Source organism: Manis javanica, chromosome 16 (assembly GCF_040802235.1).
Source record: "Manis javanica isolate MJ-LG chromosome 16, MJ_LKY, whole genome shotgun sequence".
Classification (NCBI taxonomy): Eukaryota; Metazoa; Chordata; class Mammalia; order Pholidota; family Manidae; genus Manis; species Manis javanica.
Genome location: NC_133171.1, coordinates 34,266,090 through 34,293,352, shown reverse-complemented (window position 1 = coordinate 34,293,352; position 27,263 = coordinate 34,266,090). Strand labels below are relative to the sequence as shown.

Sequence of the window (27,263 nt, the reverse complement as noted above, 5' to 3'; positions counted from 1 at the left end):
TGGAGAGTGAATGAGAAAGTGTTTAAAGGGGCTTAAAAGTGACTTTGCAATGGGGAATTTATAGAATTTTTTTTTTCTTGTCACTAGAACTTTTCCCGAGTTCTCTCTACCATTATTAGCTTCTACTTGTGACTTACATATATTGAATGAGAATTTTACAAAAATTGTTAACACCAATACTCTTACCACCTCTTCTTATCCTAGCATGGGACTGAGCAGCAGGCTAGTTGAACTGGGCGTGTTTTTACTCTTTTTTTTCCAGAGTACCAGATTAATGCCAGTAGTTGGTATTGGATATTTGGGGTAGTAAAAGTTGTAGATTTGACTTCTGTGATCCCCTCCTGACCTGTAGTGGATTGCATCTTTCATTGTAAATTATAATAATTTTTAAAAATTGAGTTCTAGTTACTGGACATGCATCTCTGCACTTGAAAGTTAACATATTAAAAGCATATTTTTTTTCTTCCTTGGTTTTCTTACTCGTGTGGATAACCCAGAGAATGCCTGAGTCTAAGGTGCCATCCTCTGAGAATCATCGTCCAGAAATGAGCTCTAGCTACAGTGTACCTCTTCCCAGTGGAGACGGCAGCTCCTCCTTTGGGAGTTGCACCAGCAGTCCACAAAGGATAGTTTCTCAATGTTCTTCTGTTGAGAAGCCATTGGAGAGCCAGAAAAATGATCAGAATAATTCAGATATTAAGATTTCTGAGACAGAGGCACTTAAATCATCTCAAAATTGTCAGACTCTGCCTTTATCTCCACTCCTGGTCCCCCAAGAATCTTTGGCCTCTTCAGAGGTCAAGGAGGATTTACCTGTAGAGTCTTCAGCTTCACAGCATGGACAGGATGCCATTCTCTATCTCCAGACACAAGTGGCCGAGATGTCCCGAGTGATACGTGATCTCCAGTCCAGGAGCTGTTTTAGATTTCATCATTCTAGGCCAAGTGAGAACTCAGCACCTTGGGACATTTCAAGCTCCAAGGAAGAAAATCTGTCCACAGTGGAAGAAGAAACTGACTGCAAATCCCCCTCAGCTGATGACAAGGGGCAACCAACTGATCCCAGTCAGTCTAGTTTCACAGGTCTTTTGAAAAGAATGGAGCAGAGAGGTGTCATTAAGAGAGTAACATTACAGTCTGAAGCAGAATCATGTGAAGGGAAACCTGATTTTGTGACCTCTAAGAAACGTTTGGTTCCTCCATTGCATCCTCTTCTGAGAATTGCTACCACTGAGGTTTTTAAAGACCCTGCTGATTGCCATCCTTCTTCCTTCATGGGACATAGGGTCTATCCTGTGGCCAAGGATACCTCTCCTTTCCAACCAAATCCTCCAGCTGAGGGCCCCATTGTGGAAGCGTTGGAGCACAGCAAAAGGGGAAGCACAACATCTCCTCTAGATTCTACCTCAAAAGAAATGGAGGTCATGGGTTGTAGATTCTACCACGCTGCTTCTATTGCAGCCCGAGCTGCTAGCTACATGGCCTATATGACTCAGTATCAGCGAAAACTCTGGGAAGATATGGAGGATCTGGTCCATGATCCCGAGTTTGATCGTGGAAAAGCAAGATGTATAATATCTGATGGCATGGATGCAGGCCTTTGGCAGCTTTGTACTACTAGGGACATAATGGACTCTGTTGTCAGAGTTATGGCAATGGCAATAGACTACAGAAGGCAGGCCTGGCTCCGGCTTACATCGCTCACTAAGAAGAGCCAGGAGAAGATCTCACACTTGCCCTTTGATGGTACTTCCCTCTTTGGACAGGATGTGAATGCTATTGTAGCAGAAGAAAACAGTGTAAAAGAAAATGACTCTAAAGACCACAACAGATACTATAACCAGCATCGATACTTCTATAGTCATGATCAGAAAGCACATTATCACAACAGAGGATACTCCAAAGGGGATTGGTACAAACCCCGAAATCACCCCTATAGATATAGAAAAAAGGGGGACTCTCCAGAACGCCATGGATACAAGAATTAATGACCTTACATGTTCAGCAGTAAAGCCACCCAGGACCCTCACTATTTTACTTGCTCTTCCCCATTTACACAGGATCTGCAGGTAGGCGGTCACCTCAGAAACTAAATGCACATCTGGAATGACCACAGCTGACATTTGAATTCTGGATTTTTGGAATGAAGTATATAATAGACTCATACTTACTGGCCAAGTGAGCAGTAGAGACCTTCACTTAAGTAGGGTTGGACAAAGGTTTACCACATACTTCGGGACCAAAATAAGTCCAGAGGAGGATCTCAGGCATTGGAATCCTCCTGTAATTAAAGAAAAACCTAAAGATTTGTTCCTCAGCAATATCTTACTGGTAAACCGAGGACTAGCAGATTTTAGATCTGGAAATAACCTACTACTAGATCTCTGTTTACGAACACCAGAGGAAAACCCTTTGTTTTTAGTTCATCAGTGCTTCCTTGTTTAGGTTTGAGCTTGTTAGATATTCACAAAATGGCACGTTGGTTACAGTCTCTAAGTCATGATGGTCAGCTCACTGAAAGAGTTCATGCTACTCAAGCTCTGTGAGACTTTAGAATCAACCATGAAGCTGTGTATCAAGAACTGAAATTCAAATTTTGCCAAGCCCAGTTTGCTTCCAGTGGAATGGTTAGATATCACAATGATTAGTGTGGATTACTGTGGACAAAAGTTGGAAAAAGACTTTCCTACCTGTAACATCTATATAGAAATTTTCATCGTAACTGTCTCATCAAGACTGATGGCTACTGCATCATAACCTCTCAAAGCTACATGTGAGAGAATTCTTTGTGGTCATCACCCCTAAGTGTTTGACCTATCAAGCTCTCACAAATCAGCAAAGCTGGGAGACCCAGTCATGGTGTCCTCAGGCCTTTCACCAAGATCACCTTCTTACACCTACCTTCTAAACAGTTTAACTTTTTTGAGCTTGATAATTCATCACATTCTCAATACAAAAAGATGTGCACATTAGTGCCCTCAAAATAAAGGATGTTACACCCTCCAGGCATGAATTCTTTAAAGAGCAAGAATTCCAAACATGCCTGACAATCTGGTCCTCTTCATGTAATAAAGGGGGATGTCATCTAATTTAGATGTTGAAAAATCCTTAAGAGTAGAGTATAACTGTGGATGTAATAAATAGAACTTGTCACATAGTTTTCTGTTTCTAGTTCTCTATTAATGATTTCTTGAAAGTCTGAAATCAAGACTCCAGTGACATGTTCTTGGTTTATTGGCCCCTTAATCTAGTCAGACTCTTACCATGAGAGATGACTTATGTTTTTGCTCCTGATTGGTTCCATTTATAGTTCTCTGCCATACTGGAACTGGCAGCAGGTACCTCAGTTATATGTCCCACAGTATCTTTTTAAGCTCAAGGCATTGGCTGTACAGTACACCAGCCTTTAGTTCTTTGTCTTCTCAGCATGACTTCAGAAATGGAGAAAATGTCAAGTTTGAGGTGTCTGAATATATCACCTAGTATTTGCTTGGGAGCCAAAAAAGAATTATTGACAGACGTATAATTTTGTAACTTATTGGTTTGTCAAACATCTGCATTTTTTTGTTATTTGATCAAAGTATTTTGGGTCTACTGTTAATGGAATATACAGTACTTCAGGTTTCATGTGGTTTCTAGTTCCTGCCATATTTCTTAGTTCTTGGAGAATAGTGATTGACATTTTTCCTGGTGCCCTACTTTCTAATTGTAACCATTGTAGTCATATTCAACACTTTATCTACTTTTCTTTCACTCCCTGTTTGTGCTATAGAGATTGAAGACGCCAATATCCTTACTTGAAAGAAGTTACTTTATTCTGTGAGATAATTTCAGGGTACTGTATTGGTCCTGTTTGTCCTGTTTGCAGATTAAGTTTATAGTGCAGTCTTGATAGAGGAGATAATCTTGCAAATTTTGTCGTCATATCTCAAGTTAATGTTTACTTTTATTTTTCTGTATTTTCCACAAAGTTTTCCTTGTACTTTTTGAGGTCCATGCCAGTGATCTAGGAACTCTTTAAAATTGATCTCTATTGGAAGAACATGGATTACCTGAAAAGATGGGTCTGAAAAATCATACAGAGGTTATAGTTCGTGATATTTACTACACCAGTGAAATAGTCTCATGTGCCCTTAACATGGAACTGTAGTTTCTTCTGGGAAAGGACTCAGCTGGGGAACTCATGGATAGAGAAACCTTGTGGAGTTCTTTTACATGACTGCACGTGGGTGCTCCCAGCTAACTAAGGCTACTGCATACCACTCCCACCTTTCCTTTTCTCCTGTGTCCTTCTTCTGTGAATTAGATAATTGGGTCACAGACCTGATGATTTTTGAGGCACTCTTATTTTCCAAAAACCAAACCAAAATAAATGCTTGAGGATGTGATTCTGTGAAACTATTTTGGCACTACCACTTAAGATGCTCCTCTGCCTAAGTTTGTGTTTTTTACATTGTAGGTTTAAAAAAGAGACAAGGTTTACCATCTTACTCTTTGTAAGTGTACAGGTCAGCAGTGTTAACTGTATTTACATTGTTCTGTAGCTTTTTTCTTAAATATTTATAAAGCAGCATTGCTATTCTCTTCCTCCTGTGTTATGTTGCTCAATAATTAAATAACATTCTTTACCACACTTGAATTGATGTACTGAAGCATCTCCAGAGAATTTTCCGAACAGTAAAATATAGTGAGAAATTGTATTGGTGATCAAGTAGGTGAAGGAACTTGACAGTTGAGTGGAGGTGGGGAAGAAGGCCTTAGAATGGGAACAGCATTTAGCTATTCAATGGGTCTCTTGACTGCAGAAGAAACAAATAACATTAACCTGGTTGGGTTTTTAAAAATCATTTTAAAACTTTCTCTGGCATACTTGAATGACAACGTTGTTACAAAACAAAATGGGGACTTGGTGTAGGGGGAACAACCCCAGGAGTGTATGGACTCATAATTAGTCAGATAATAAGTTCTCATATTGTGCCTGCCATATGCAGAGCCTGTGACAGAATTGTCTATTAAGCCAACCTCTGATGTTTAAATACCTCTAGGTTTTCTAGGAGGCCTTAGAATAATGGCAAGTTTAATGATCTGGTATTCTTAGAAGGGATGTGTTATAATGATCCTTTTTCTTCAAAACGTAACTTCTTAACTAGATGTACAATGTGTGGAGACAATGTGATTTCTTATTACTGTGTACAAGAAAAATTGTTTAATTGTTATATGAAGTGCCTTTTAAAATTTTACACTATTGTTTAAAACTTAATATTTTGATGTCTTGCATATGTTGCCACTGATATTTATGTTTATTCTGTACAGTGATTTTAAATTATGTAGATTTTTCATCTGTACAATTGCACTATCTACATGTACTCTCCTTCTGAATGTTTGTTTTCTTTATAGCACCCTTGATCTATTTCAGAAGGTTGTAGAGTATGCCCCTCCCCCTTTATTTAAATAACTTCATGGTAGTTCTTTTTAGTTATTAGTGATTGTCTCAAGTTTTCTGGGCATTAAATTAAGGCAGCTTTTTGTTTTCTATCTGTAGGCTCTAAGTTTTCTGTTTTAAGTCATTTGTCTCATCTAACATTCTTAGCCATGGTAACACAACTTATATTTGATAAGTGGATGTGTTTACTTGGTAAAAAGAAACAAGGACATTAGGAAAAAAGCAGTAAATTGCTGACACTGCCTTTTTTAAAACTCATAGTTTCCTCAGTATAATTGCATTGAAGCTTTTTTTTTTAACTGTCATCTTTATCAGTTCAGCATGATTGTGTTTATTTACTTTACCCTCAAAATGACATTTTGAGGTGAGCATCAACTCTTTCAGGCTACTTGGATACTATTTAGTATATTGTATTAGTATGATACTAATAATTTACTAAATAATACCTAAGTGACCTAATGGATTATGTCCTTAAGGGCCCAATACATCCAGGATAACCTCTCAGGTACTGTAAACAAGGAGTTTGGAAAAGGCACAATCCAGAATCCCTTCTACCTGTAAAATTGAATGCAGAGTTAAATGACATGAATGAACAGTTAAATGCCACATTCAGTATTAGTTGACTGGGATTCTGATGAAGGTTAGAAATTATGGATTAGATCTTTGTAGACATAGTTTAAAGATTGCAAAAACTGAAAACTTGTTTTTTTAATGTGAGGTGTGTTTTGCCCAGGACTCGCATTATTTTGGTTCCCTCATCTTTTGAAATTTACTATTCTTTACTTAACTTTAGTGGCTAGTTCAGTAGTTGATTGTCATATGTATGCATCTTATTCATGTCATTCAGCTGGCCACATCCATTCTATGTAGTTTTTCATTATTAGATACATAAACCAACCAGTTATTCATTTTTCACTTAAGAAAATATACAGGTGGAAGTCATCAGTAACTGATAATGATCAATGTATTGTGTGTGAATCTTTTGTTTCCAGGTATAATAAATTTTGTAAGCCATTAAGATACTCTCTTATGGTATTTCCCTTCCTGGCTGAATGATGAGAAATTGTTTCATTAAATCTTTTTTTCCTCTTACCGATTAGTGGAATGATATTTTTTTACTGTCTTTTCATTTGCTTGACTGTACAGTAATGAAAACTTCTTTATAGTAGTGTTTGATACTGTTGAGATATCTTATTACTGGAAGTTAAGTTTGCTCCATGAAGTGATCACAGTCCAACCACATCCTTTTGATGTTAGCATATCAGTTACTTCATTCCTTGTATTGATCTTTTTTTCTCCTTTATGTAATGCCTCTTTCTGAAAGGGTATTTGATCTTCCCTTAATCTCTTCGATGTAGATTATATTTTTTATTCTACCAGTATATACTAGCCAGGATTTTTATGTGGCTTGCATTTGTATGTTTTAAGTACATTGCTTTCAGCATTATTGTAAAAGATTTTCCTAGTTTTCTCTTATAATGTCCTTTTTTTCTTTTAAAATAGTCAGTCTGGTCTCTCAAAACTATTCTGTCTCTTGAACTCCCATCAACTTTTAATGCTTTCTTGTTTATTGCTAGTGTTATTTTTTCATTTCTACATATTCCTCACACAAATATATTATTACATAGAGTTTGTGGTCAATTGTCTCTTTTCTCATCATAATAATTATAAGCCCATCACTATAGATTGAGAGTATAGCTCTTGACATATATTGTCTTAAAGTTAACCAGTTTTCTCTAGATCTTAAGGGCTGTACTTGGTTTTGTTGAGGTAACTATTTCACATGGTCTGTTGGACTTTGTGATGCCTTGTCAAGAATTCAACAGGAGTTCTCAGGTTGTCTGTACTTTCTTTTACGACTTTGGAGACCTCAAGTTGTACTGAGTTTTCTAATATCCCTGAGTATATTCCTTGGTAGAAGTGAAAGTAAATGCTTTTATATCTGGTGAGACTTTAAAAATTCTCCTTTGACCTTAAGTGCTTCAGGTGTTATTATGAGTTCTAATAATAGTCTCTTTATAAGAACAACGTTGATATGCTATTTCTTTCAATGAACATTATGCTTTCTTGTTTTCTTTCATTATCCAAAGGAGTGGCTCTATCACAGCATAGTTTTAAGGGCTACAATTAGACCTCTTGTTAGCTTCCACTTTTATCTTTGATGGTTTTATTTCATCTTGATTTGTGATACAGTAATAGGCTAAAAAAGCCATCATGTTTGTGGTCCCTTTATATGGCTTTTAATTAGTGAGGCAGCAATGATCTGGATGATGAGAAAAAGCATTTTTCAAGTCATGAAACAGTTTAAAAATTTCACTTTTTAAAAAACACTACATTAAGCTTCTTGTTACGTGTATAGCCCATTCCTTTCTGCCTTGAATTGAGAACATAGTAACTGTAATTAATCTCATTTAGAATTGTAGCACAGAATTGTATGGGTGTTAGTCTTTAATGGCTTATAACAGCTCCTATTTTCTTTTGCTTTTGGCAAGAATATATTTTGGCAGATCTTGGAAGCACCTTGATAGCTTTGGGTCAATTGTCTTCCTGCCTGAGAAGGAAGTAGAGGAAAGAACCCTCATTTATAGAGCTAATGTTTAGTAGGCTCTGTTCTAGTTGTAAGGCCTTTTTGAGGCAGAACTTCAAACCCTTATTTTTTGCAGATGAGGAAGTGAAATGTATCTTTAAGCAACCTCCTCAAGTGATGGAACCGAGCTTTGTATAAAACTATTTCTCCAACGTCCCAATTCAACATTGTACTGGGCTGCCTCCATGTGTTTTTGAAGGCTGCGCTCAAGTGTTAACCTCTGTGATAAGCTAATTTGGCCCATACTAATCATTTTCTTCTTCAAACTTTGTGTTTGTGGTTGGTATGCTCATCCCTTATGGTTGTATGCTCATCCCTTAGTACTTGATGTCTTATGTTAACTACTGATTTTTTCACTTGTCAAATCGGAAACCCTAACCTCTTAGTTCTCCAATTGAGATTTCACGATGCTGGACTAAGATTGTTCTTCATTCATGGTTGGCTTCTGTATTCTATTAATTTTCAGCACTGATTGTTCTAATCATAGTTTTTATTTCTTACTTCCTTTTCCTTTATTATACTTTTTGTTGTTCTTACACCCATTTTGTTTCAGATACATACTTGAAATTTTTTTTACTGGCATCTTGAGGCTGTTTGCTTAATGGAAGGAAGGTGGAATGATGCAAAGCACATGGTATTTGAATTCCAAAGACCTTGATCTGAGTATTAACAAGTTATTTTCTGAGCCTCAGTTATTCAACTCTCAAATAAGGTAATGCCCAGAAGTATTTTGGAAACTGGAAAGCCCCATGTAGATTTCCTTTAGTAGCTGTGCTGTTTCCACATCTGTAGATTTCTTATAACTGTGGGATGGTATTGGATATAAATACAGATAGTTTTTAAGATGCATTCAATAGCATGTAATAAATCATTTCATGCCATCAGATCATGCTCCCCTTATTCAGTTTTTTTTTATTGAAGTGTGATAAACAATCGTATGAACGTTTCACATGAACAACATTGTGGTTTCAACATTCACCCATATTATCAGGTCCTCATCCATCCCCGCCTCTCCCCAATTTCAGTCACTGTCTTAATCAGCGTAGTAAGATACTATAGAGTCATTACTTCTCCTTGTTGTACTGCCATCCCCGTGACCTACCTATATTGTGATTGTGAATTATAGTGCCCCTTGATGCCCTCCCCCTCCCTTGTTCACAGTTTTTTTTAAGGCTGAATCATTAAGCTATATTACAAAGCCAGTAATGGATTTAGTCGTTGAAAGACATGTAAAGTGAATTGGTCTTTTTTTCCCAAGTGCTAGCTAAGAAGTGGTCATAATAATAAGGGGAAAAAAGAATGTGGAATGAAGAGCTAGGATGTGTAATATGTATACAATTTTTAATGGATGCTATTTTGTCATTTTGTATCTGTTGGAAACAGTCCTTTATCAAACATTTTTCACTGCTATGTGCAGGCAGGCACTGAGAATGTCTTGGGATACTGGGAATTAATAAGAGATGGTATATTCCTTTAAGAAAGAAAGACATATGGTGTACTTGTCTGGTTTAGAGAAATGCCTGTGATGAGGTAGGAACAAAAGATAGGGCATCTAGAGGGGTTAAGGAAACTTTCCTTACCGAATGCTAAAGCTGAGGTTTGGACCAAGACTACAGAGCAGTTGGTTGGACTAAGGGGGAAACAGGAACCAGGCATTCAGGTGAAGGAATATGTGGCAAAGGCATGGGGAACATCTTGTTGCTGGTATTAGAATTTTAAGGAATAGCTTTGATGGGGACAGTTGGAGAAGATGAAGCTGAAGAAAGAGGATGAATTACCCATGAACATGTATCAGTTCCTTCCTGTTCAAAGCATACTAACTTTGGGTAGCCATTTCTTGAAAGGTTATGGAGGTAGTCAATAGGTTGGTTTGTACCGTAATCCACTGTGGTCATCTAGAGCAATTCTTTTTCTTCCTTGAATTGAGCCAAAGGAGGGCTCTCAGTCAGTGTACCTCTAGCCCTAAGGACAGCTCAAGCAGTGAGGAAGGATGAGGTACTGGTAGAGAACAACTTTGAAGATGAACAGGATGATGGCTCTGAAGTGACATGTGACTCCCATTGTGGGTATACAGTTGCATATTTCAGGACCACCTATTGGCAGTATGTCCTCAGAGTAGCTAAATGTGGCTAATTTCCCTGTGTGTTTACTTACAGGTAGTTTAAGGGTGGACTTGGGGAAAATGCAGATATTCCTAGAGATGTTCTAATTCATTGCATTTTGGAAGTGTTGTATTGAAGAAGGACTTTGTGCCATTGGTGTCTCCAGCAGCACACAAACCTCAGCACATTTCTGTCAACCTGTTTTTTTTCTCTTGTTTGAGTTCCTTGCTGTTACTGGCACTGTGACCTTTCTGTTCTCTTTCCATAATTCATCCTTTTTCTTTTCTGTGCCTGAGGTAGAGCAGTGGCACTCAGGGTTAAAAAGTTGTAGCTCCCCTTTGCTTTGTCACAACTTCATATACAGAGAGATTTAAAATTTTTCTTAAGTTCCTAGGTTCCTTTTTTTTTTTTTTTTTTTTTGAGTCTTGTTCTGAAGGAGAAACAAAGTCATTCTTCCGAGGAGGGGATTTTCATAAATAAAGATATTGGCAATTTACTGAAAAGAAAATAAAGGAAGAATTTTATTAACAGGTTTGGTGGTACTAGCCTTCTTAACTGAGTAAAGTACTTTACTGAATGGGATATATCTGTGTGTATGTTTTTCAATTTGTTCATATAAAGCAGGTGTTCTGTATACTTTGTATTTGTAAACAATAACCAGTTGTGGGGGGAAGAAGATTGCTTTGTACAAAAGGGTTGTTTTCTGGTTCCAAAACTTTGCTGCTGGAGATGGTAAATAAATATTGTACTGCTTTGCTGTGTTTTATCTCTTACGTTCTTACCTGTATTCGAACATAAAATTCTTGAGAAAAATTGCTGCTTTTCAAAATTTTATTTTACCATATGGCTTGAGTTGTATGTTGGACAGAAGGGGCTTCTGATAAACAGAACTTGTGGGAGTGCAAACTTGAGACCAACTATGGACCAGAGCTTTTGGATGGGCAACAATAAATAAGCAGACTATGAAATTTGTCTAAATGAAGTACGCCATTTCAGGAATTGTATTCAAACCAAGTGTACTAGTCAGATTGGTGATAGGATGAAACCTGAAGTTAATTCATTCCACTTTTGCAGTTGCTTGCTCCTTAGCTTTCTCTGGACTTGGGGTCCCTTACATAGACTATAAAGACTGTGGAGGGAATAATCATCCTCCAGTTGGTCTTCTGACTAATCAGGGCCAGCTGATATTCAGGGAGATATAACAATAAATAAACTAATGCCTTGGATTGTTCTGTCTATATCCTTTCTCCCTATTCTTCACTCTCCCCAGGTCCCCCTCCCCCATTTCATCTTCCCTTATATAATACTTATCAGTAACCAGAAAGTGTCTTTGGTGGGTCAGATATGGAACTGGGTGATTGTGATCAAGTCTGGATAATAAATTTTTACAGAGTACTTTCTCCTAGTTTGTAGCACCTCATCTGGTACATGGAGCAGAATTACCTATTTCACGAGAGGTTCAGTGGCTATATTCCTATTTCCAAACGTAGTTGTTTTTGTTAGTTACCTAAGAGCTAAGTGCTTTTTAGAGATGAGTAGTAATGACTTTAAAATGTAATTCAATTGTTGTAAAAAAAGACAAACTGATACAGTGCCACAAGCTATCAAAAAATGATAATTTGTGAAGCACTGCTCTTTCAATATTGTGTTTCAGGAATTGCTTTACAAAAGCAGAATTACTCCTTTCATTTCCTTTGACTTGATCTTGGCAAATATTCCTAGAAAACTAATTTAGTTATGGCAGTAAGAAGTGACTTTAGAGGCTCAAGTTTTTGATGGGCAGATGAGTGAAGAGTACAGTGAAAGATCTCCCTGTGTTTAATATTAAGGAAATTTATTCATGAGACCTTAGAACATTTTTACAAAATACTTTATAGCTAGTTTCCCCAGCATTCAATACCAGGCCGTTCCTAACTACCAAAGGCTAGTAGGAAGTGTATGGCACTTGGCTTCTAAAACTACAATACATTTCAGGGTTGAGAGTGAATGATTCAAGAAATAGGCATGTAGAAAGTATATTTTATGTATTTTTCATTTGAGATTAGTCAGATGAACAAATTCAGATTCTACTAAAATTTTCATTAGGGACATAATTAGCTTCCTTGTGAATGTATCTGTTAAACATTGATTACCTTAGTGATTGGAAAAGCTAAAAATCTTGCTTTCCATATTTACATTCCAAACAGGAAAAGAGGAAGGTTAGGTCTAAGATGAGTAAGCTAATATTTTTAAGTTATGACTTTTAATTTGACTACATATGCTTTTAATGTTTTAAATACAAATCAGTACTTACTTTTTAAACCCTGCATAAATTTTATAAGTACATTTTAGCTAAGTGCATTTTTAAAGTAATGGTGTTATGATATCAAACCTGTATAAAAATATTTCTCAGCCATTAAACCTGTTAAACTCAGAATGAAAATGACCTAATTTTTGGTTAATGTCAATCCAGTCTTTGCACTTCTAGTGACAAAATACAGAGGGAAAAAAGTTAAATACAATTACTGATTGTTCCTTCTAGATACAAAATTTCTACCTAAATGTATGAAGGATAGACATTAAACTTAAATTTCTATAAGGCATAAATTAGTCACTTTAAACAAAACCATTACATTTCTAAACAGAAGATTGAAGTTCTCAACATTTTTTTGTCATAGTCTTGTTCATTAACAACTGAAATTTCATTGACAGTTTAATTACACGTGCTGATTGTGTAGGTATTACAAAATAAAGATGAAAAGAAATAACTTAACATTTTAATTTGGAGCTTCCTAGATTTTACTCAAAATGTATATATATTTTTAAAATGGGATCATTTTCACTTAAAAACTAAGAGAAAAAGACAAATACAGGGAAAAAAGACATTGAAATACATACAGATTATAGCTTCATTGATTACTGGAATTTTTCTGCCATGATGTTAATGTACCTATTTAATGACTTTGTACACATTACAGTTCACATAGCAGATTACAGTTTCATAGCAATGTTAGAAATTTTATTTCTTAAGAAATCTTTGTTAGCTCATTGAACTCATTAGTAAATGAAAGTATTTAATTATTTCAGTGAAATTTTTTTCAAAATAGTGGAATTCTTACTGGAGATGACTTCTGGTTTTCTGTGATCAAGATTATGAGTTCATGGTCAGAACTGATTTCAAGTTCAACTGAACTGATTTCAAATTTGAAGTGGTTATTGGTCTGTAGCAAAAAGAAATATCAAGATAGTGCAGCTAGTTTTTCACAAGGCTATATTTGTTCAATATGAGATGGAAATTTAAAAGTATTAGCTTGAGATTTTACTTTACTCTTACAAAATGATGGTGACCATTGATACTAGTTCCTTTTTAAAAATTCCCTTATTTGACAAAAAGGAAATCCTGTGTCAGCCCCTGCTCTCTGCCATTATACTGACCCACTGAATCCCTCTATTCCAGATTAGTTGTCATAAGAAAGCCTTCCTTTCCTAAACAAGTTATTTGAGACTTGGTGTATTTGCTGTAACTCCACCAAGTTATGTTAAAAGAAATATCGCTTTAAATTAAAAAAAATTCTTGCTTTTACCAAACATTTCATAGATTATGTGCATTCAGGTGTAACCAGTATCCTTAATCTGACTTCCTTTTTCTAGGGCACAACCTAAATTTGCTTTGTATGTTTTACCTCAAGTTTTAGATAAGAATGCAAAGAGAATGCTTGAGGATACAGGAATCTCATAGTGTGCGGGGTTAAGCACAGACAGGATCACAGGCACAGGTCATATTAACCTGGCTCCTGACGTTCTGGAAAAACTTTTCTTGCTGTACTTAGTTTGATCTTCATTTTGTAATCTTCCAACTCCTGAGTGCCCATGGATTCTTTGTGTAGGACTATGGCATTATGACCATACCTCTGATCCCATTTTAAAAAGCCACCATTTTAGTTGAAAAAAAAATCGTAATGAAATTTTGAATCTTGAATCTACTGTTTAACCTTTCCTGGCTTTTCCATTTTGTCCTTGATTCTGTTTAAGACCTCATTGGGAGGGGAGTGGTATGGAAGAAAAACTGATGCAGAGTGAACTGAAATATAGGCAAAAAGAGACTTCTCCCCACTGTATTTTTTAAGACTTTTTCATGCTTTTCCCCCCAAAATGAATAGATAGCATTTTCTTGCTGATGATTTGCTATCAGTGTGGACTCTCCATTACTACGCATTAGCAGTGACCTCAGCAAGTGCTTCAGGGAGGATGACTCTGAAGATAGTGTAGCTGCAGACATTCTAAATGGAATTTAAGGCTCTTTATTCTTACAGTTGAGAGCCTATTCCATTTCTAACTTGAGAAGTTACTATCCGCAAGCCTGACTTCTCTTAGGTTCCTAGGACCTAAATGCTTATTTAAAATACAGACTCTGGAGGAGATTATAATTCAGCATTTTGGCACTAATGGAATGGTGGAAATTTCCAAACCTAAGAATATAGTGGCCCCTTTTCATCTGTTCTATGGAGAACATTTCAGGTACTTTGATATGTACCCTGAAATCAGTTCACTTTCTGCCCATGTTCCTGACAAATTAACATCATAGCTTTGGTTCTGCGGTTGTATCAGTAACAAGGTAGCCTGCAGTAGGTTTTTACCCCCTTGTGTCCTCATGTTAAAAATTATGTTTCTGAACCTATTGGTCCTTTGAATTTCCTGTTAACATTTATGTGCAAAATAAGGCCTTCTGTGACCTATTTGGTACAGATGCCTTATGTGCATTTTAATATCAATGATCATTCTGTTTTTCCAGTGCTGTGTTCTCCCATAAGCAGGGAAGGATATAATTTGGTAAGATCTAGAGGCCACCCATCTTGGGTCACACGTAATGAAAATCCAGGGGACTTGACTTTTGGAGAGTGCGTGTTCATTCTGCCTTAAGTACTTAATTTACTCCCCAGTTTAAGAAAAACATGATTTTAAATACTTCAGTTTTCTCATTTTTAAATGGCGAAGGTTTCTAAGTTAAAGTTCTTTCTCCAGGTACCGTTGCTTTTTTTTTTTTTTTTCTTGGCTCTTCACCTGTTACTTTTTTTTTGTTGTTTGTTTTTACCCTAGGCAAAACAAAGAATACTGTAATTTTGATGTTTTTTTAAAAATTTTTTTTTATTTTGGTATCATTAATCTACAATTACATGAAGAACATTATGTTTACTAGGCTCCCCCCTTCACCAAGACCCCCCCCCACAACCCCCATTACAGTCACTGTTCATCAGCGTAGTAAGATGCTGTAGAATCATTACTTGTCTTCTCTGTGTTGCACATCCCTCCCTGTGCCCCCCCCCCACATTATACATGCTAATCGTAAGGCCCTCTTTCTCCCCAACCCCTTATCCCTCCCTTCCCAGTTCCTTTCCCTTTGGTAACTGTTAGTCCATTCTTGGGTTCTGTGATTCTGCTGCTGTTTTGTTCCTTCAGTTTTTTCTTTGTTCTTATGCTCCACATATGAGTGAAATCATTTGGTACTTGTCTTTCTCCACCTGGCTTATTTCACTGAGCATAATACTCTCTAGCTCCATCCGTGTTGTTGCAAATGGTAGGATTTGTTTTCTTCTTATGGCTGAATAATATTCCATTGTGTATATATACCACATCTTCTTCATCCATTCATCTACTGATGGACACTTAGGTTGCTTCCATGTCTTGGCTATTGTAAATAGTGCTGTGATAAACATAGGGGTGCATATGTCTTTCGAACTGGGTTGCTTTATTCTTAGGTTAAATTCCTAGAAGTGGAATTCCTGGGTCAAATGGTATTTCTATTTTGATCTTTTTGAGGAACCCCTGTACTGCTTTCCACCATGGTTGAACTAGCTTACATTCCCACCAGCAGTGTAGGAGGGTTCCCCATTCTCTGCATCCTTGCCAACATTTGTTGTTATTAGTCTTTTCAATGCTGGCCATCGTAACTGGTGTGATGTGATATCTCATTGTGGCTTTAATTTGCATTTCCCTGATGATTAGTGATACGGAGCCTCTTTTCATGTGTCTGTTGGCCATCTGAATTTCTTCTTTGGAGAACTGTCTGTTTGGCTCCTCCACCCATTTTTGATAGGGTTATTTGCTTTCTGGATGTTGAGGCATGTGAGTTCTTTATATATTTTGGATATTAACCCCTTGTTGGATATGTCATTTACAAATATATTCTCCCATATGTAGGATGCCTTTTTGTTCTGCTGATGGTATCCTTTGCTGTATAGAAGCTTTTTAGCTTGATGTAGTCCCATTTGTTCATCTTTGCTTTTGTTCCCCTTGCCCGAGGAGATGCGTTCAGGAAAAAGTTGCTCGTCTCTAAATTCAAGAGCCTATGCTTTCTACTGAGAGTTTTATGGTTTCCTGACTTACATTCAGGTCTTTGATCCATTTGAGTTTACTTTTGTGAACGGGGTTAGACAGTGATCCAGTTTCATTCTCTTGCATGTAGCTGTCCAGTTTTGCCAACACCAGTTGTTGAAGGGGCTGTTATTTCCCCATTGTATATCCATGGTACCATTCCTTTTTCTCTACAAAAAATAATTTTAGCAAACTATACCAACAGGTTCAAGTTATTTGACCTTCAAAAGGTAATGTTGTAGGGCAAGAGATTAATTTTAGGGTGAAGTTGAAGTGCTCTGAACAAATGTTGTTTAGATGTTGATTAAAGAGCTAAATAGTTTATCTTGCTAACATATGAGTGTAGTTTGAAGGGAGAAAGTTTTAGAAACGTATTTATATTTTGTGACTAGTGTATCTCTCAGAGTTTCCCCATTGGATATATAATTGCTCTATTTCTGACTTAAATTTTCATTTAACTTTGTGTCCAGAGTATATTTGTAATTTGTAAATTGAGAACAATTAAACATTTTAAAGCAAGCTTTAAAATAACTTTTAAAATAAACTTTAAGAAGAATAAATATTATGTGAAGTCTATCTGAATGAGTATAACTTTAGAAGTAATCCAGAACAATTGTTTTGTTGTGGCCAAGGAGAAAGTAAAATGATAGTGAAACCATCAATTCAAGGGTAGCCCTTCATGGGTTAGGATTACTTTAATTAATCTAAAATGTGGCATACTTCCTGTTCCCAGAATATTCATGGTGTTATAACACAACAGTATATTTTGTAATTGAACCCTATTTTATACCTTGTCTGCCTCATGTGTTAATATGGCTTTGATATATCTGGCCTTCCAAGCATGACTTTTGCTAGAGTTTAATAGTAAATGTTCAGTGTTATCTCTGTAAAATGTTATTTCTGTCAGGAAAGGGAGTACATTCTAGGCCTATGTTTAAATATTAACTTCCTCAAATTAAAAATTTTGTTAGGATCTAATTTTTAGTAACTATAGACTTTGTATAACGATGTAAATTTCCTTCTTAAGGTAATACCTACATTTTAAATAAATAGATACTACTTTTTTTGTCTTCCCGAAAGAGTAAATCTAATTTGTTTTTAAGACAGATAAATTTGCCACTAAAGGATCAGAGCTCAGGTAAATAGCTTTCTGTGACCATCCTTTCTCATAAGCTACATTGTCCTATGACTTTTAAAACAACATTTTTGAGTTGTTAGAATACTATCTACTAACCTGTTGTAGCACTGTAAGCTGGCCAAGTGACCCGAAAGTTAGCTGGGACTGTTTCTGTCCTGAGTGAGCCTGTGAGCATCCCTTACTGCTAAGATGTAGTCTTGTACTGAAAATACCAGTTTGACCTTTTATATATGCTCACTTTGTGTAACATCTGTGTATTTGCAAAATCATACCTGCTATTTGACTTGGTTGATGCAACTGTGTCCCACCTTTGGTAAAATTTGGGTTGTTCATATATCACTGATTTGCCTGAAGAGTGACATTTTAGTTAGTAACCCAGTCTTTCTAGTAAAATTCTTTTTAATAAACTTAAAAAAGTATAGAGATTTCCCATATACTTTCTGTGCCTATACATGCATAACTTCTCCCATTACCAAGATCCCCTAGTGCAGTGGTACATTTGTTATGATCCATAAACTGATGTTGACAAATCATTATCACCCAAAGTCTATAGTTTACATCGGGTTCACTCTTGGTGGTGTACATTCTGTGGGTTTGGACAAATGTATAAGGACAGATATTCACCTTTATAATGTACAGAATAGTTTTACAGCCCAAAAAATCCTCTGTACTCTTGACAATTTATTCCTTCTTCCTCCAAAACCCTGATATATGTATATTTTTACTCTCACTATAGTTTTGCTTTTCCAGAATGTCATGTAGTTGGACTCATACAGTATGTATAGCCTTTTTGGTAATTACAACAAGTAAAGCTGCTGGAAATGTATAATTACACAGGTTACTTCACCCCAATTACTGTTTGTATATTTTTTTCTTGGGAAGATCATATCATCAGTGAACAAAAAGGATTTTACTACTTCTTCATTTGTGATTTGGTCTGACATTGATTTGGGGGAATTCTCAGTCTTTATTGCTTCAAATGTTTCTTCTGTTCCTTTCTCTCCTCTGCAGCTGATATTCCTACTATGCGTATATTACATCATTTGCAATAATTCTTGGATATTCTGTTTTTTGTTTTTCAGTCATTTTTCTCTTTGTTTTTCAGTTTTGGAAGTTTCTGTTGACATATACTCAAGCACAGAGATTTCTTTCCTCAGTGGTATGCAGTTTGCTAATGAGCCCATCAAAGGCGTTATTCATTCTGTATAGCGTTTTTGATGTTTTTGTGTCTTTCCTAGGATTTATATCTCTCTTTACAGTACACATCTGCTCTTGCACGTTGTCAACTTATCAGTTATAGCCCTTAGGATACCAATCATAGTTGTCATAAATTCCCGATCCAGTAATCCTAGCATCCCTGCCGTGTCTCCCATTCTGTGCTTGTTCTGATTCTTCAAAGTGTTTTTTGCCTTTTAGTATGCCTTGTTAGTTTTTGTTGAAAGGTGGGCATGTTGTGCTATGTATAAGGGACTGTAGTAAATAGGCCTTTACATGCCGTAGTTAGGTATGGGAGAAATGGTAGCACTGTATAGGCCTGTGACTAGGTCTCAGTTATGGAGTCCATGCCCCTTGCCCATGAACTTCAGCAGTGCTGCTCAGTCCCTCCCCTCAAGTGGGCCTGGAATTGGATATTTCCCTTCTCTCAGGTTGGTTAGGCTCTGGTAAAATAGTTTCTTTTGAGGGCAGCCTTGTTAAGAATAGAATGCTCTGGCATATTTCAAAATGCTTACTTTTTCTCTCCCCTGCAGGAAACATGAGGGAATTTACTGTGAGAATATGGTAGAACTCCTGGAGATTAACTCACAAAAGTGTGAGGGGCCTCCCCTGTGACTAGGTCTCCCTGGAGTTTTTAACTCCTAAGACTTGTCTACACTCAGCCTCCAGCAATTCATCAATTAAAGTTCAGGTTTTCCTACCCAATACTGGTTTCTGCTGAGGTTTCCACTCATGGGTTTCTGCCTCACTAAGTTACAATCCTCTGCATCTGCCCCCCCTCTCATTTTTGGAGCTGTGGTTTACACTGTGACCTCACCTCACTTCTCTGATGAATCTGAGAGTTCTTGACTTTTTAGCTTTTTACTTGTTAGGATGGTGTGACAGCTTCCAAGACTTCTGGTATAACGCCAATTAAAATAGCTACATACCCTGAATGACAGCTTCCAGACTCCTTACCTTTGGACCAGAAACTGAAAGTTAGATCTGTTCTTTATAATCAGTAAATTTCTCTTCTAAGTAAATACCGACCTTACATGGCTGAAAAACCATAGTCAAGGAGGTTTGTACTGTTAGACCTTTTGGAGCTTGAACTAATGGGTTGCTGGGACTACCTTATAGACTCAGACCAAAACAATGCCAAACTTTTTAATACCCAGATGATTATAAATAAAAATGATTAATGTCTTAGCAGGTAGTTTATCCAGTATTTTGAAAACCAAAAAATGCGGTTAGATGATTGGCCAATCTACAAAATACCACATAAAATATAAAATAAATAAGACAGGTTCTTAGAGATTTGATTATTCTAAAAGTAAATGATTTTTTGGTATAATAACTGTTTGGTAAATGTTTATATAACTAATTTTGTTGGTTAAAGGGATGAAAACCATTTTTTCAATTACAGCATAATGTTCAGCGTAAAGACTATATCGACCATCAGAAGGACAAAGTTGCTCTGACTTTGGCTCGTCTAGCCCACCATGTCGAAGTGGAGAAACAGCAGAAAGAAGAGAAGAACAGAGCATTCAGGGTATGTCGCTACTTTAATTGGTGTTATACCACAATAGTATTTTTTATAATGAAGCTGTGAAGAGAAATTCAAAATAAAAATACATAATTGAATCCAAGTTCAGCATGGACTTAGGAATAATTCATGATAGCTTTTTACATTTCTTGTTTAGTTTGTTGGATTCTGATCATGTGTATAAAGGAAAGAAAAAAATTATTGGGTGGACTTTATTTTTGGGTATTAGAAATCATGGGGACTCTCAGAGCAGATGAGCAATTAAGGGTTTCTGGTTACTTTTTCACAAGAATGAAAGAGTTTATCAGGACTTTTGTAGTATAAGCTGTCGAAAGGTTATTTTCTACTGAATAGAACCAGACCACTTTCTACAGTCTGTCTCCTCAGATTAAATCTGTTACTAAGAGGAAGAAATTTGAGTCAGGGTTGTAGAAGAGCTGCTATGTAGAAAATGAAGCCTAACTTAGAATCTCACATGATATAAATCTTTTCCTTGACTTGCTTTAGAAGGCCCCAAATGAAATTACTTTAAATAACTCCTTCAATACAGACAAATGTCTATTAGTAGAATGTTAATGAGTTGAATAGAAAAAAGCTTCATACTAAGAGTTTAAAAATGGAAATTGAAATCATGGCTCTGCCAGTGGCCGTTTTGATTGCAGCAGGCCACTTGGTTTTTATAGACATTGGGCTTCAGTCTGTAAAGGAACAGCGCGATGATTTTATAATTTTAATGCCTATGGTTTTGATTCCATGTTTAATTGGTTATTATAAAGGAATTTATATATTTCTGTAGCCTCTGTTTTAGCATCTCCTAATCTGATATAGAATAAATTAGGCTTTAAGTTAGAAGTAGGTTTGTTTTGAGGATTTTAACTTCATGACATAATACCAATTAAATTAAGAGTATACTGTTCTAATTGTACGTTTAAAGCACACAGAGATAGTAAAAAAAAAACAACAAAAAACAGTAATTTCTTTCCTGGCAGAAACACTATTTACTCTTAGGGAAGAGTCTTTCCCCAAACTGTGTTAAGTGTGGTGTTAATGGATCATTGGGAAAATCTCTTTGAGAGAGGAGTGGTTTGCAAGCTTTCCTGCTTTTCCACTCTTTCCCTGAGTGATGCTAGCTTCTTTTCCCAGGCAGTGTTCCCACGTAGATAGTAAATAAGCTTTTGTGATGAGTTCATGATCTTATAGTCACTATGACAGGGTTTTTCTCAAGGACAGTGTCAGCTTCTATCCCTGTAAATGTTCATTCATTGTATTAAAGGCTTTATCTTACAACTGAATAGTTTTTTGAAATTTCAAAATTCTTACCCATGAAGAATAAATTTATCTAGATTTCATCCTTTTCTAAGGGAGAAATTGCCTCACACAGATGCTTTAGCTCATTGCTTGCTATCTGTTTGTGTGTTTTGTTTTCTTAATTTGGTTCCTGTTATGGATAACTTATTTTTTAAAACTAGGTGACAGAAAACAAAAATAAAACAAACCACCTGGAAAGGAAGGATTCTTAAAGAATTCCAGTGGATGACAGATAACCAAAAATAGAGATAATAGAAAATGTCTCCAGTTATTCTAGGCCTTTGTGAATTGTGAATTGTTGGTGTCTCACTATTAAATTGTCTGTTTTGACACAGTCATAAAAAAAAAGAAAATTCATTAAAATCTTTCACTGGACAAATCACTGTGAGCGATGATATGCTCAGCTGACTAGTTGACCAGCCTCAGGCTTTGCTTATTGATATTGCTGGAGTTAAGATGACTTGCAAGAAAGGATATAACCCTAAAGTTTGTGGACGTAGCTTTCTGACAAGAGAAAAAGATGGCTGAATTAAGCCAACAAATGTTTTTTTGAGCGTACATTGACCAACCATGTATAGCCACAGAATTCAAATTACATTGTAAGAAATGCTAAAATCTTTTTTAAAAAGTCTCTTTTTAAAATTATTGACATTTGTTTAAAATAAGTAAGCTATTAGTTGGCATATAGTAATATTTAATCACAATTATATTTAAGAATTTTTATTGTGATAGGTGTTTGCAACAAACTTTGAGAAATGGTTTTATTCTGTACATAAGAAAATGTCTTTATAGTCTACCAGAAGCTTGTCATACTGCTTTCTTTGGATAAACTAGTTTTGTTGCCCATAGCATGTTATTCAGAACACTGACTCTGTAAGACACACATTGAAAAGATAAAGTATTTGGTGATTTATTAAGTTGTATACTGCATACTCTGTATGGAAAGTCACACACACATTAGCACTTTAAGGCTTGGGAAGTCCTTCACTAAAGGAACCTTTTGAACTTTGTATTAAAACCAGTGTTTCTATACATAATTTGATTACAGAGAATTTTTTTAAAGTATGTAGTACATGTTAATATCTTTGAAAAACAGTATTCTGTGGCCATTCTTTGAACATTGTTGAGAAAATTTTTTTCAGAATAAAATCTTGAATCATTCTGCCTCTTAACCTTCCTGATAGAAGATCCTAAGTAGGCTATTCATTATTCTGGCCTATATCTTACAAATTCAGTGTTTGCAACTTTGTGATTTCTTTTTAAGAATGTGGGCTTTTTGAGACACAGTATGGCATACTGGTTAAGTACATTCGTTCTATAATCACACTGTGAGAGTTAAGTCCTGGCATTGTTATTTATCCTTGGGCAATTTATTTGACCTTTTTGTATCTCAGTACATAAAATGGGAACAATATTGTACCTGTCTAATACAGTTACTCTGAGAATTAAGTCTAAAATGCTTTTAGAACACTTCTCGGCACGTGGTAAGTGGTTTTAATTGTTAGACAAAACATGATTAAAGAGTGTGCACATAGATTATAGGTAAATTGACTAGAAGTATTTAGAGACTTTAACAGTCCAAAGCATCTAGTTTAGTGATTGGCACTGGCCTGCTGCCTATTTTTCTAAATAAAGTTTTATAGGAAAATAGCCACACCCACTTGTTTACATATTATCTATGGCTGCTTGGATGCTACAGTGGCAAGTGGAGTAGTTGCAGTAGAGACTGTATATATAGGCTGCGTAGCCTAAAATGTTTACTATCTAGCCTTTTATGGAAAAAGTTTGCCAACCTGTGATGTAGGTGGCAATAAATGCTTTTATATTGGCACTTATTAAATATTAATGCTCTTATTAATATTCACTGAACAGATACTGCATAAGCTTCTGTGTACTTCAGACTACATATGGAAAATTTGAAAAAAATGTATAAAAGATTAAAAATGAAAAAGATTATATTTCAATTAACAGAGATAGACATTGACATTTAATATATTTATTTTCACCCTCTTTTCCACCTCTGCTGATATAGTTACATATAACTTGAAATTCATCTTTGTTTATATTTGGTCTTCTTTGTGTAATACTATTTGGTGACCTACTTGAATTCAAAAGTATATTCCTACTTCACTGGAAAATTTGGTAATGTTTCTAACAACTGATGAAATGTATATACTGTAATTTACTTCAGCAGCACCTATTGTTGGAGATGTAGGTCATAGCAAACTTTGTGCAAATATGGATAACATTGGAATCATCCTAGAACATGAACATTTGTGTTGACTTAGCTCTATAAGAAAAAGAAATAAAGAACAAATGGGCATGGCTATGTTCCAATAAAACTTTATTTACAAAAATAGGCAGGGCCAGTGCCAGTCACTAAACTAGATGCTTTGTACTGTTAAAGTCTTTAAATATTTCTGTGCACAGTCTTTATTTTCTTTATTATCTATAGGATTAACAGTATATTTTTGGTTACTGTTCTGTCACAATCTATTCTCTAGGAAACCAGGTTAGTAATCATAGGTTAATTGATTTTTTCTTAATATCTGTAGGAAAAAATCGATTTTCAGCATGCTCATGGGTTACAAGAATTGGAATTTATTCAAGGACATTCTGATACAGAAGCAGCAAGACTGTGTGTGGACCAGTGGCTAAAAATGCCAGGTATTCTTTAGAGATAGAAGTGGAACACCAAAGTTACTGAGCTTCCCTAAAACCTTAAGGCATTATGTCTGTTTTATTCAGTTGCTAGTAACTATATAAATTGTTGAATTTAGTTTCAGTGATACTTAATAATGTCCTACTTTACTAATTATCTTCCTATTTTGGTGGAAGCATATTTTGAGTACGAGTAAATAAATAATGTTTTAGCTCATTAGATATAGTTCTTTTATTCATGTGTTGCATGAAATAGTGCATGTACCTATGGGGGTCTATAATAGGTTATTTGAGGTCAGGAAAGCCTTACCTGGTAAAATAAGATGGTAATTAAGCTGAAATCTAATGGATTAGTGTTTACTTATTATTTTGTCAATGCAACCTATGTAGATATTTTCTAAGGAAGTGCCTACATGGGAGGCTTATCTGAAGCATTGAGTAGCTTCTCTATCCTTAGCTGCAGAACTGAGATTCCTGGAAGAGTCACTGTGGAACATTCTCCCCGCCACACCAGATAATTTGGTGGAATTTTTAAGAGCTAGTAGACCATTCCTACCATGGGAATTTTTCTAGTGTCTCTTTTGAAAGACAGTTCTTAAAGGCTTGCGATAGCCACAGAGACCTTAGCTATGTATTTAATCCAGCAGAGGTTTAGTTGCAAAACATAATTTGAAATAGTTGGGCATACAGTGCTCAACTTTGAACCTTGTCTTGTTCTAAGTTTAGTTTTCAGAGGGCTTTTCTTTGAATAGAATCAAATTACTGCTTATAAAATAATTTCCATAATTTGTAGGTATTTTGACACTGGGTGACTCCCTGAAACTCTGTTTCCTTCCTACCTCTGTTTGTGTCTGGCAGTCTCCCACCTCATCCCATCTTCCTTTTAAATACCTTTTCCTTTTTTTTCTTGTTACTTGCTGTGAAATTAATAATACCCACAGATAATACTCAGTACTAGAGGTTGCTAGGTTTATTTATTCTGTTTAAGTTTGGTTGATGAGTCTTCTTTGATCCCACAATGCTATATTCATTTATCCAATGTAGTCTTTACCCTTTTATGTTGGATTGATATGTTTTCATGTCTGTCCGTTCTGTCAGACTGTATGCTCAGTGGGGAAGAGACCAAGGATTTTTAATCCTTTTTAGTGTCAGTGCCTAAAAAGAATGCTCAGCACAGAGATGCTCAATACATGTTGAATATTTTACCAAAGTGAGCTATAAACATGTACATATGAACACAGAAAGGGAGCTTAAAACTGGGGTTTCAAATGTGACTTTCATTCAACTAAACAAAATGATTGATATCCTACTTTAGCAAAAGATACTATAAATTACTCTATAAATTGTTTTGCCTCCTGAGATGCTCTCTTAAGGCTTCAGTTACTTAAAAAAAAATCCCTCTTAATATGCACTCATTCTCAGTAGAAATTAATGACTAGCTCAGTGGTTTTACCTGGGAACTTTTAAATACATGCCTGGGCCTCACCTCCAGAGATAATTCTAGGGCATCTGTAGGTTTGAGAAGATTCCTCAGTGATTTTGGTAGGAAAATGGGCTAGAACTACAATGCTTTATGAGCTACAAGATCTCTTCTAAATCATTTTTCATATGAATCTAACACTTTCAAGTCTTGTCTAGAAATGGTTATAAGGACTTGTAATATGCCCTATTAGGCCTAATCTCTGGCCTTCACCTTGTGTGAATTCAATTTGAATTCATGAGCATCTGTTTACATTTTTCTTTGAGTGGACCAAATGGGAACAAATGAACATTAATGAGCATTTGGCTGTATCTTTATGATTCTTGGCAAGACTTGGTATTTTATTTATCTTCAGGTTGTACCTGGTTCATTGGTGGCTGATAAGCTTTGAGATTGGAGTTAAGGTCTTCAGTTATGCTCTTTTTGTATGATTGTTTCATCTTTTTGCTTGGTACCTGCCACACAGAATTGAAGTTTGGTATTTATTGCTAGAAACTGCTGCATTGAGCCTTGTTTGGTATGGTGCTATTCCATAAATGGGCTTTAAAGAGTGCTAAGGTCTTTGAAGAGGATGTAGCTGGGGAAAACAGAAATGAGTCATTATTCTTTTTAATTATAAAAAGTGAGATTCTACATAGTAACATTAAGGGCCTTGTTCAACCTATTCCAAAGCGTTCAGCTATCAATTCTTTGATTAGAAGTTGTTTAAATACTTTATTTATAATTACTCTAACCTTGGAAATCCATGTTTTATAGACCTTTTCAGTTTGACTAGTTTGCATACACTTAAGTACTTAGTAACTGAAAAATAGCACTTTGTACAATTTAAGGAAAAGAACTGTTTAATTTTCTCTGTATTTTGCCTTTCCATGGGTAAAGCTTATTTTTGTTCAGTTGATTGTTTTCTTCAGTTTTATTTTTATCCAAAGCCTCTGTTTGGCTAAGTAAAAGTCTTAATGGGTGACATTGGGATGTGGATGGACAATAAATAAAAATTGTCTTAATTCTGAATGTACTAAAAAAAAATGAAGAGGTGTGTTGTTGTTTAATGCTTCTTTAAAATTAAAATATAATAAATGCCATGCTGTTCATTGTTTATTGGCAGAACAGTTGTAATCATTTTGGCAGTTTTTAGTAAAGGCATTCCCCCATAAGGAATGAAATAACAGAAAAGCAGTTGAAACCTTAAGCATATATAACTACTTGGATATCTTAAAACTAGGTGATGTTACATGAATAATATTCTGTTCCAGTTAAATGATTAGGGGCTTTGTAGAAACTACCATGAAGGTAAATACCCAGTTTTCTGTTATATGCAATATTAAAGGCATTTGACTGAAACAATCCATAAGAAATAATAATAAAAGAGAATCAGTAAGAAGCTATCGGTATATCAGAATCCTCCTGGCAGTTTTATAGTACTTTGTTTATACAACATAACTCTAAATTTTCC

General features: G+C 35.7%; 1 protein-coding gene across 4 annotated transcripts in view; it reads left to right on the top strand.

The window, feature by feature from the left end:
* ZNF451 (zinc finger protein 451) overlaps positions 1–27,263 on the top strand; it is a 70,995-nt gene that overhangs the window by 10,011 nt on the left and 33,721 nt on the right. For 3 of the 4 annotated variants that reach the window (XM_017661015.3, XM_017661014.3, XM_073225074.1), the window contains exons 4-5: positions 20,242–20,367; positions 24,225–24,336. In XM_017661015.3, coding sequence (XP_017516504.2) covers positions 20,242–20,367; positions 24,225–24,336 — 238 coding nt within the window. Of the gene's footprint in view, positions 1–497; positions 12,781–20,241; positions 20,368–24,224; positions 24,337–27,263 lie in introns of those variants that run through there. The other variant, XM_017661016.3, reaches the window with a different exon arrangement.